At 49.0% G+C, this 12,098-nt stretch overlaps 1 protein-coding gene across 1 annotated transcript in view; it reads right to left on the reverse strand.

Moving 5' to 3' along the window:
* DNHD1 (dynein heavy chain domain 1) overlaps positions 1-11,577 on the reverse strand; it is a 51,328-nt gene extending 39,751 nt beyond the window's left edge. The window contains 6 exon segments of the mRNA XM_015568019.1: positions 747-903; positions 2,508-2,618; positions 2,698-2,901; positions 6,507-6,677; positions 10,464-11,253; positions 11,532-11,577. Of these exon segments, the coding sequence (XP_015423505.1) occupies positions 747-903; positions 2,508-2,618; positions 2,698-2,901; positions 6,507-6,677; positions 10,464-11,253; positions 11,532-11,577 (1,479 nt within the window).
* Positions 11,578-12,098: the final 521 nt, after the last annotated feature.

Below are 12,098 nucleotides of genomic sequence, written 5' to 3' on the forward strand. Positions count from 1 at the left end.
GGAGCACCTCACCTCCACCTTTTGCCCCATTCAGTTCAGTGCAATGCCCCATTCAGTTCAGCTGTTGCTGTCTGGAGGCTAAAGACCATTCCCCGTATGAATGTACCAAGGGCCTCCTTCACATCATTTCTCATTTTCACAAAATCTGGGTGGGCCCTCTCTCTCAGAACTGGACTATCTACAGAGGGTGATTAGCCAGAGAACTTTGTAAGTCATCCAGCCCCACCTGACAGACAAAAAACCACGATGATAGGTCATGGGGAAGAGGCAAGTACACAGCAGGGCCTCCCAGGCCCCTGGCCGGGGGCATGAACCGCAGATGCAAAGCAGGCAAAGTTAGGAAGGATGCCATCATTGGGTACTTCTATGAGCCACAGCACCTGCCAAAGTTGCAAGATTGGTTCAAAGATAAGCCTGGCAGTATGAAAGATCAGGATTCCAACTCTCAAATTCCCTAGTGCCTCTGGCACAAACAACTGAAAAATAGATGTTGTTATGTTCCTTCTCCTCCCTGCTCAAGGGCAGGACCAACCCTTAGGGAAAGGCTGAGTCCAAGTCTCTGCCCACCTGTTACTGATCCAGCCAGCACGGGGCAAAGGCTGCTGTTGCTGTGCAGAACAATGGTTGAGCCAATTGCAGAGCCCAGGCCACCCAGGGGATCCCAGGAGAAGCTCAAGCCAAGAGGGAGCTGGAACTCTGGCAGCTCAGCTTGGAGAAAGGGGTCACCATACACTGGAGCCTCTTACCATGTCCAGGATGGACTTGCAGAGTTGCAGACAGCGAGAAAGCAGCTCCAGGGCCTTGTGGTTCTCCTGGGTTAGAGCCCGCTGCAGGTCCAGCAGCTCGTAGCACCGGTCCGGCTCCTGGGGGAGCCAGGACACAGAGTGCAGCTCCTGCAGAAGCCTGGAATCAAGGGCCACACTGGTCAGAGCCGCTTCTCAGCCCTCTCTCCTTGGACACATTTGACCTCTTGCTAGCTCAGCTCACCTCAGAATGAGCAAAGGTTTAGAAAGATTATAATATGCCCAGTGACCGTCAGCCACAGCTCCCTCTTGAGAATTCTTTGGAAGAATTCAAGCCCAGGAAGTTTCTGGCTGGGGACCTCTTTGGGAGAGGCCTGGGGTATGTGCAAATGTTTACCCTGAGTGACCTTCCTGCCAGGAGAAAGGGTCAAATAGAGCCCAAGGTCCGACTTAGAAGGAGAGACTACAGAGGCTTCCTCCTTGGACGAGGGGAAGCGGAGGGCCCTACTAGTCTAAATGGATGCGGGAGTTTAAAGATCAAAGGTGATGGACCTGCCACTTCCCTATAGGCCAGTGATGGTGAACCTATGACATGCGAACTCCTTCTTGTGGATGATTTTTCTTTGTTAAATGGCATTTAAATATATAAAATAAATATCAAAAATATAAGTCTTTGTTTTACTATGGTTGCAAATATCAAAAAATTTCTATATGTGACACGGCACCAGAGTTAAGTTAGGGCTTTTCAAAATGCTGACACGCCGAACTCAAAAGGTTCGCCATCACTGCTATAGGCTGACTATCCCTGAGGAATCCCACTTCTGTTACCCATTCTCCACCACCCACCCTGAAAATTCCACATCTCTAAACACCCTTAAAACAGAGGAAAGGAGAGAGAGAGAGAGAGAGAGAGAGAGAGAGAGAGAGAGAGAGAGATGAAAGACCTCCAACGAGCAGAGGATGATCCTAATGGGTGTCATTTATTCGGTAGCTACTATGAGGCACTGAACATGGAACTTTATATTCACAATCTCCTTTAATTCTCACTACAGCTGTGTAGCAGAAATCTTTATCTCTATTCAGGTAAAGCCCCTTGCTCGTGTCCAGGATTTAAATTCAGACCAGTCCAGCCTCCAAGCCCTTCAGCTTTTGATGAGCACCATGATGGTTAGGCGAGGCTGGAGGATGCCCAGAGTGTAGGTTACAAACTGGCAGCCCATGGGCCACATTCTGACTGAAATGGTGTCTTAATAAAAATTTGAGCTAACGAGGTAAAATTAAGAAATTGTACAACAAAATGTGCATTTCCAGGCAATCCTGAAAAATAAGGTGGCTGACATGCTGGGCCTCTGCTCCATTGGCAACAGTGAAGCTTTTCCAAAGAAAGAACCCAAGTAATACTGTGGAGTCAACCACCTGAGCTAGATCCCCAGATGTGCTACTTAATCATTGTGTGATCTGGGGTAACCTGGTGTAGGAGTGCATTAGTACACAGTGATACGTTCAGAATATATTATTCAGAGGTAAAAAAAAAATGGGTTACTTGACAATATGTAAAGTCTGATCACAATTGTATGTGTGATAGAAAAAAGATAGAAGAATATGCAGCAAAATGTTCATAGTGGTTACTTACGGGTGGAGGGATTAAAACTGATTTCCCCTTGTGCTTCTTTGTATTTTCCAAATTGTCTACAAGGAACATGTTATTTCTTTTTCTAAAAATGATTTTTAAAATCCGCCAAAGTTGTGTTTTGAAGACCTCACCTGCTGATATGGAGCAGCGCCACTCCAAAGTGGGGCACGGCAAAGAGTAGATGCCTCCCCAGGAAATTCCGGCACCGGTGCAGCCTCTGAAACTTCACGGTCTTCCTCCAGCTACGGGGCAGAGGGAGTGGCGACATGCAGGTGGCTCTCTGCAGCACTTCCCCCCAACCACACAGCCATCATCACCTACCAGGCCCAGGCCTTGCGTAAGAGGCAATACTTGAAGAACGGAATGAGCTGGAGGTGTTGCCAGAGGACGAAGTGGCGGTGCCAGGTACCCAGCGTCATTGTCTCGGTGGCCTCCTTAGGATGCACATGCAGGACCCCAAAGGGCGAGAAGATGTAGTGCTCAGGGTTCACCTTGTTTGGCGGCACCACCACCAGGCTGTAGGGCCTTTAAAAAGGGGCTCTGATCAGTGGGAGCCCTGGGAACGCGTGCAGGCTTCAGGAAGGGACAAAAGAAGGGAGGGGAGTGTTTTTTTTAAAGGAGGCAGGAAAGAAGGCTGTAGAAGAGAGGTAAAAGAGCAGAATGATCTTCAAAATAGAAAGATGGATCAACTACGATAAAGAAGAAATAGAAGCCAAGGATAGATGGAAAGAAAAAAAAAAGCACCTAGCCAATTCCAAGTTCATATCTCCAGACCTGGATACCTTACATCCCATCAAATCTAAGATTTCCATTCATTGTAAGATGCAGCATTTTTTAATGAAAGAAAAAATGCTCCCAATATGATACTCCATCGATCTGTAAGATGCATCGCAATTTCAGAGGTGTCAAAATGTGGGGGAAAAAATGTGCAGCTTGGAAATGATAAAATTCATGTATCTCTAGACACTGAAATAACATCAGAGACCATCAAAGAATGCCACTTGGAGTAATTGAGAATGGGGAAACTCAAGGGGCAATGAGAAGACTAGACACAGGTCAAAAAGGGGGAAACTGCCACCTCGTGAACAAGGCACCTCCAGAGCTCTCTTACAATCCCACCAAATCCTCTTACTGCGGAGAAATGCACCTACATTCCACCTTCAAAACAACTTACATGTAGCTATATAATAGCTGTATCTTGTTGCAGTAAGCTAGTTAGCTTTCCACCATGGCCAATCGGCATCTCATCCCACATCATTACCATTACTAACATTACTGCCAGACAGTCATGTGTAGCCGCCACTAGGTGGCAGTAGGTATCTCATCACATTCCACCAAAAGTGATCACTTTAATTATTTGTGATGGCACTACATGCCATGGATTACTAGTATCCTATTAGTATTTCCCATTGGCAAGGAGCTCATTTCCTGGAACTACTCATGATATCAAGTACTGTATCTGTCAGGGTCCCAACAGGAAAACCAAAACCACAGTAGACAGTATAACAAAGTGAATCCAATAGAGAGAATGTGGGGTGTGTGTGTGTTGTTGTTGTTTTTTAATCCTCATTTGAGGGCATTTTTCCCATTGATTTTGTAGAGAGAGTAGAAGGGAGGAAGAGGGAGGAGAGAGAGAGAGAAACATTGATGTAAACGAGACACATGATCGGCTGTCTCCTGCAAGTGCCCTGACTGGGGTTGGGAATTGAACATGCAACCCAGGTATGTGCCCTTGATTGGGAATTGAACCAAGACCCTTTGGTGTGTGGACAGATGCTCCAACCATTGAGCCACATCGGCCAGGGTGAGAATGTGTTTTTTAGTTTCAGAGAACTGAGAAAGCAAAAAAGGAACACTAGCCGAAACCGGTTTGGCTCAGTGGACAGAGCGTTGGCCTGCAGACTGAAAGGTCCCAGGTTCGATTCCTGTTAAGGGCATGTACCTTGGTTGTGGGCACATCCCCAGTAGGGGTTGTGCAGGAGGCAGCTGATCGATGTTTCTAACTCTCTATCCCTCTCCCTTCCTCTCTGTAAAATATCAATAAAATATATTTTTTTAAAAAGGTAACACAGAGCCAAAGCCGGTTTGGCTCAGTGGATAGAGCGTTGGCCTGCGGACTGAAGGGTCCCGGGTTCGATTCTGGTCAAGGGCATGTACCTTGGTTGCGGGCACATTCCCAGTGGGAGATGTGCAGGAGGCAGCTGATCGATGTTTCTCTCTCATCGATGTTTCTGACTCTCTATCCCTCTCCCTTCCTCTCTGTAAAAAATCAATAAAATATATCTAGGTTTTGGGCTCATAACACAGAGATAATGACTGCAGGAAATGGATGCCAGCGCCACAACTAGAGGAGCAAAGGAAAGATGTTTGGGGTCTTAGAAGCTGCAAGCTTGGAGGAGGGGTTATAGAGTTGGAAGTTGAATTTCCTGGCTGCTACCAGTACCTAAGTATTTTGGAGGAGGGGCCTTGCAGAGTTGCGACTCAGAATTCTGATGGGAAGGTACCGCCTGGCTGGCATTGGTACCTCCCAGAATCACAAAGAGGCTGATGTAGGAAGTGCCAGCTGCTGTCAGGGTGAAGCAGCCTGGTGCAATGCTGACAGGAAGAGCAAGCAAAGGAAGGAGAAAGGCCCTTCTCCTCTTATCCTGTGGTCCAGCCTCCTCCTAGCACCCCTGTTAATCAAGCCTAACAGGAGGCCAGTTGAAAAATGAGAAATGATTTTTTAGTCTCAGCCCAAGTATCACAAAGCAGAGAGAAGAGTAAAATTAGAACCAAGACACAATTGCTTAATCACTGGCACAGTGCTCTCAGTGAATGTTTGTTGATGAATTGATCAGTAAATGAATGGATGATACAGATCAATAGTGCTATGTAAGTCCAGGAGAAAAAGATCAGTGTATATGGAATAAGGCTCTCAGATACTGCTTAAAAGCATGAGCTGGTCCAGCCTGGCTGGTGTGGCTCAGTGGTCGACCTACAAGCCAAGGGGTCACAGTTCAGTTCCCAGTCAGGGCACATGCCTAGGTTTTGGGCTCAATCTCCAGGGTGGGGCAAGCAGAAGGCAGCCAATCAGTGATTCTCTCTCATCATTCATGTTTCTATCTCTCCCTATCCCTTACTCTCTAAAATCAATAAAAATATATTAAAAATAAATAAATTAAGACAGTCCTAGGTGTAAGTCCTGTTTCCACCACTTATGTGGCTTTGGACAAGTCATTTAACTTCTCTATATATCCGTCTACTCATCTCATATATGGAAATAATATGGTGAGGATTAAATAACACATCTCATGTAGTTATTAACACAATGCCTGGTATACAGGAAAGCTCAATTAATGATAATTGTTATTATTACTTCTGAGAAGAGATGGGGCTTGAACGGGGCTTTTGGAAATATGTAAGATTTGGATCTAACGGAAGAAAGGGAATGAATGCCTCTGGAGTCATGTGGGAGGAGGAGACTTGCTTGTATAGCCCCAGAGATCAAACTAAGACTGAGGGGTAATTGTTAAAAGAGAGCAGATTTTGGTTCAGTCTAAGGAGCAGGATGCTTTGGGAAACACAAAACTTCCCTGACACTATAAAGATTTAAACAAGCTGAAACTGGTTTGGCTCAGTGGATAGAGCATCGGCCTGCGGACTGAAAGGTCCCAGGTTCGATTCCGGTCAAGGGCATATACCTTGGTTTCGGGGACCACCCCAGTAGGAGATGTGCAGGAGGCAAGCTGATCGATGTTTCTCTCCCATCGATGTTTCTAACTCTCTATCTCTCTCCCTTCCTCTCTGTAAAAAATCAATAAAATATATTTTAAAAAAAAGATTTAAACACCCGATTCATGCACTGGAGTTTGGAGAGGTCACCATTAAATTCCTCTCTGAGGTAATGGCCAAACGCTTCTATGATTCTAGGATAGAATAAAGCAGACAGAGCCAAAGGTAGAAGAGGATGACTCAGACAAAAGCCTGTGAGGCTGAGGTGAAGGGAAGGGGGCGGGATACTGGGAGACAGAGGAGAAATATGGGGTGTGGGGGAAGGGGGGAGAAAGTGCAGGAGAGCAGAGAGGATGGAGAGAGAACACGGGAGGAAACCAGGGAGTGGAAGGAGCTGAGGGCTAGGGTTAGGCTCTTACCTAAAGTACCGGCTAGGAGCCACATTGAGGTAGACGAAGTGGATCTTCTTCAGGTATCTCTCTGTCTTCAGAATGGCCATCGCCTGGCTACTCAGGCGGGAAGTCGGAGGGAGGTCACTAGTGCTGCTCTTTTTGAAGATCTTTTCAGAAACTTCAGAGTCAAGCTGAGACCTGGATGAGAAAAAGTCAGGAGAGACGAAGCAGAGCAAAGGGGTCAGGGTGCCATTGTTGGCCGTGAGAGCAGGAGCTGGGTCAGTCTGGTGCTGAGAGGACCTGCTGTGGCACTGTCCGAGCCTTTCTGCCACCTGTGCGAGCACACCCAGTCCACGGGAAGGCACAGTCAGGCAACCACATGCACAGACATGTGCACAGACAACTCCTTCCTCTGATAAATGACTAGTCACTCTGGATTGATTGCATCTCCTGTGAAGTAGGTATTTTGTGGTGCTGAGTGAAAGTAAGGGGAGTACTTTTATTTTCCCAGCTCATCGCCTTGCAAGCCCACAGCCCTGGATTTCTCCTTTCTGGCAGCCTTCCTAACCTTCTAGACCACCTGTCTTTGCTCCCATTGTACCCGCTTTCCAACCCTACCTGATCTCCATGCCTGTGACTCTTTCTTGCTCTTCCCAACCTCCAGCTTCACATCCTTTCCTTTCCAGCCAGGACCTAATGGTGCATCCTTCAAACCCGCCCCCCACCCCCCCCCGCTCAAGCTTCTTACACTTTTACACCACACCAGTCAACAGAATGGATATGAAAAATTTTACCGCGACTAGTAATTTTAGTTGGAGTGACCTGGAGTGTGCGTGTACACACACACTCACACACACAAACCTCTGAATAATTAAACTTAGACTTAACCAGTCAGAGTATACCAGTGTCGCTAATTGATCCAAACACAGTACCATCCTATTCTAAAGTTCATATCAACAATAGGGTTTAAATCTTCTTACACTTTTACCACACCAGTCAACAGAATGGATATGAAAAGTTTTACCGGGACTAGTAATTTTAGTTGGAGTGACCTGGAGCGCGCGTGCGCACACACACTCACACACACAAACCTCTGAATAATTAAACTTAGACTTAACCAGTCAAAGTATACCAGTGTCGCCAATTGATCCAAACACAGTACCATCCTATTCTAAAGTTCATATCAACAATAGGGCTTATGACCTTGAGGTTGGATCAGACAATGTGTTCAGAATTTTAATTCATGTGGATATGACATTCATGTTTATGTCCTGTTTTTCCACTTGTTATTTTCCTGTATTACATTCTTATTGTGAATTTGTTCTTATATCTGTTAAAGGTTTGAATTAAAAAGGTGCCTTTCTATTTTCACAGTGACCAGTCTTTTGACTGCAATGTTCTCCACACTAAAACACTCTGCTCATTGGAACAAGTGAGCTCTGTAGGCCACTGGGGTTAGGTTCCCCTAGACCAGCGGTTCTCAACCTGTGGGTCGCGACCCCTTTGGCAGTTGAACGACCCTTTTCACAGGGGTCGCCTAAGACCATCCTGCATATCAGATATTTACATTATGATTCATAACAGTAGCAACATTACAGTTATGAAGTAGCAACGAAAATAATTTTATGGTTGGGTCACAACATGAGGAACTGTATTTAAAGGGCCAGAAGGTTAGAACCACTGAGGAATTTTCAGTCTGTTCTCCTTACCATTAGCCTATATTTATTCATTCCCTCTACATATATTTATCGAACACCCGCTTCTCAAGCACTGTCTTAAGGGCTATGAACATCTCCCCCCCCACCCCCTTTTTTAAGAGTTCTGTCCAAACACTACTCTTCTTTCAATCTTCTGTCTTACTGTATCTCTCTCCCTATCAAGCCAAACTTCATGGCAGAATAGTAAAATGCGATTTCTACTTCATCTCCCATTCACTCCTGAATGCACTACAGTCTGGCTTCCCCCTCACGCAATCCCACTGCAAGAGCTCTCACCAAGCTCCTCCTCTGATGTGCTTTCCCCTCACTGTACACACACCAGAGGAGTAGCCAGATTTTGTAGAGCTTCGCACAATTTGTAATTATATGTTACTTGTATCGACTTATATAACATTTATCCCCCTAACTAAGCTGTAAGGCCCAAGGGAGGAGATGGAGTCCATCTTGTTCACTTTTGTATCCTCAGCATCTAGCAGCTCCTAATATATATTAAACATCCATAATACTTATTGAATGAATGAATGCCTCAGAGACCAGTCCTGGAAAACTTCATGCAAATTAAGCCACATTAGCTAGGCCTCAGAGGTTTGACGCCAGGTTCAAGAGAGGGCAGAGAAAACTTGACTCCTTCCCTACATCTCAGCCCATTCTCACTTCAGTTACATTCCCCCAGGAAAGGAAACTTACACGGGGACACAGTGTAAAAGGGAGCCGGCTGGGGTTATTGAAGGCATAAATTGTAAGTGCCGGCCACCTGCCATCAGGGCCTACAGGAGCCTGCCTCTCTGTCCACCATTAGGGCGCTAAGGCTTCAGAGAAAACTTGACCCAGACATTACCTTAGAGCAAAAACTGACAAAGTCGAGCTGGATTAGAAGCAAAACTAGCCAGATCATGAATGTGTCACACACAAGCTGCAAAGCACTTAGAAAATCAACCCATGACCAGCTGGCATGGCTTAGGGGTTGAACATTAACCTATGAACCAGGAGGTTTGGTGCACGAATTTGTGCACAGGTGGGGTCCCTCGGCCTGGCCTGTGATAAGGACCAATCTGGACCGTCTCCCCCAGTCCTGATCAAACCAGCCATGAGGAGGGACCACGGGAGATTGGAGGGACTGCGTGGGAGGTTAGCTGGTCCCGGGAGGTTGGCTGTGAGAGCACACTGACCACCAGGGGGCAGCTCCTGCATTGAACGTCTTCCCCCTGGTAGTCAGTGCAGGTCATAGCTACCAGCTGGTCTTTGGATCATCCAGTCCTAACGGTCACTTAGGCATATATATATATATATATATATATATATATATATACACACATATATATATGAAAAAGAAAATCAATCCAGAGGATTGGGGAGGGATTCCAAGACTAGAGTTAGAGAACTCTCAGAAAAGGAGGTCTCTGTTGGCATTCTGAAATCCTGAAGAAAACAACAAGAGCCAGATTGGGGGAAGAGGGTCATCATAGAGGGGCCAGGATACCCACACTGGCAAGGCAGGAAGAAGAGCCTGGAAGGATCAGAATGAAGTCCCTCCAGCAGTGCTGGCAACTTGAAGCTGCCGTGGAGATGGCTTAGCTCACACTGATGTGAGTGCAAAGGCCCCCAGACAAGCACACATCCAGGAGCATCCTGAGGGGAAGACCTGTACCCAGCATGCAGCACCCAGTACTAGGGCAGCCCAGGCGCGAGGCTCAGGGATTATGAATGAGTGAGAAGAAAACTAAGGCGGCTTCCAGCACCATCTGAGAAAGAAGTCTGGGAACTCAAGCTGTCCTCTGAAGCTTTGGCTTCCTCACAGCTGACTTGATTTTCATAAGTTTCTGCAGTTTCCTGTGGGGATTAACACTAAGACCACTGGGTTAATTTTGCAGACAAAAAGAAAGAGAGGAGCCTTAGCCGGTTGGGCTCAGTGGAGAGAGCATCAGCTTGCAGAAAGGTCCCGGGTTCAATTCCAGCCTAGGGCACATGTCTGGGTTGCGGGCTCAATCCCCAGTAGGGGGCGTGCAGGAGGCAGCCGATCAATGACTCTCTCATCATTGATGTTACTATCTCTCTATCCCTCGCCCTTCCTCTCTAAAATCAATAAAAATATATTTAAAAAACAAAGGAAGAGAGGAGCAGCCTCACACCGGGTGGGCTTGGGGTTAGGCTAGTCACTAAAATCAATAGAGAGCTGCCTTTTGACAACCAACCCCCCCAGGAGGCACCCATAAACTAGCTTCTTTCTCTGCTCCACTCAGAACCCCAGGCTGGGTCCCTCACTTACTTAGTCTTTTTTCTTCCAACAGACTCCTCCTCCGCGTCGTCGGTGCCCCCGCTTTCATACTGTACCGGGATGTCTGCTGCCAGTGCCAAGGACAGGAGGCCAAGGCCATCTCGCCACGGTGCCTCATTCACAGCCACCTCGGCACCCACAATGCCCAGGCTGTGCTGCAGCTCAGGCAGAGTCAGTGGCCGCAGCCACGTGGCTAACTTTTCCTCTCCTTGCTGCCCACTCCTCCTGGCCCGCACAAAAGGGCATGCTGGGATGGGAGGCCCATGACGGAACCTCTGCTTCTGAAGGCAGCAGTCAGCATGAGAGGCACTCTCTAACAAAGAGGTGTCTTGGGGAAAGGCCTGGTCTATGGCATCGAGCAGGTCCAGCTGGAGCTGGGTTTGGACCCAGGGTGCCCAGCGGTACAGCTGCTCCAGGAAGGGCAGCAGATCCAGGTGGCCCACGAGCAGCGCTTGGTATGGAGGCAGCAGGCAGAGCACTGCGTGCAGGTAGTGCCAGGCCTCAAGGCTGCCGTCCTGGAGCACAGCTGAGAACAGAGTGCGGAGCTCAGAGACCAGGCGCCGCAGGCCGGGCAGTGACTGCGTCAGCGCCTGCAGGAACTGCCTCTGCCGCCTCTCCTGGTGCTGGGACTCCAGGGCATCGTGTGGTGCCTCTTTGGGAGATGAGTCTACCCACGTCTTCGAGACCACGAGGAGCTGGGCATCCAACTGCTGGCGAACCGACCTGGCCCACTGCTCAGGCTCCGCCTGCCAGTTCCAGGTTCCTGGCCGCTGGGCCTCACCTGCGTGGCCCAGCCCAGGAAAGGAGCAAGAGAAGGGGGCCTTAGGCTCTGGTCAAGGGATGGTCAGGGTCAAGGGGTTGGGGAAGGAAGAGAGGAGGGACTTAGGACAGGGAAATGGGAGCTGCGGGGCAGAGCCAGGCCAGCAGAGGGCCCTTTCTGGGACCCTCAACCCTACCTACAGCCTCCGCAGCGAGTCTGGTAAGAAGCCCGCCCAGGACAGGGGTGGGGGCCCTCCCTGCACAGGTTCCTTCCCACCAGCCAGGCCACTGCCCCCTCACCTGGCCGGAAGGGTACAGGAGGCAAGGTAAGGGAAGGGAGACACATCTGCCGACGAGGTTTCATCAGGGAGCACCTGTTGGGCAAATGGACGAACTTGGACTTGGCTCCTGGGCACAGACCACTGCGCGCAGAGTGACTGGCAGACAGACAAGCCTGTGACCTCTGCAGAGGCCAATGGATACACACACGGAAAACCCGCCCAGAGAACCGCGGTGGCTGAGGAGCAGCCCCTGGGGTGGAGCCTGCGGCCTGCAGAGGACGGGGAGCGGGTCGCCACGGGAGGCAGCAAAGCCCAGTCCTACCTGCGCTGGGGCCGCTGAGGACCGGCAGGTGGCCGCAGAACTGCTTGGGGGGGGCGGGGGGAGGAGGAGGAAGGAGGGATCCTTGGGGGCGTGTGAGGAGGGGGCCTCCCAGGGGACAGCCCGAGAGTGGTCCCCCCTGGGGAAGGGGAGCGGGTCCGTCTCCTCCCGGGGGTTAGAACGGTTACTAGAGCCCTCGCGTGAGGCTCAGCGCTGCCGCCTGGAGCGCCCAGGAGCCAGTAAGCGGAGGGGGGGGGGGGCCCCAGG

This window comes from Myotis davidii, unplaced genomic scaffold (genome assembly GCF_000327345.1).
Source record: "Myotis davidii unplaced genomic scaffold, ASM32734v1 scaffold484, whole genome shotgun sequence".
In the NCBI taxonomy this organism is placed as follows: domain Eukaryota; kingdom Metazoa; phylum Chordata; class Mammalia; order Chiroptera; family Vespertilionidae; genus Myotis; species Myotis davidii.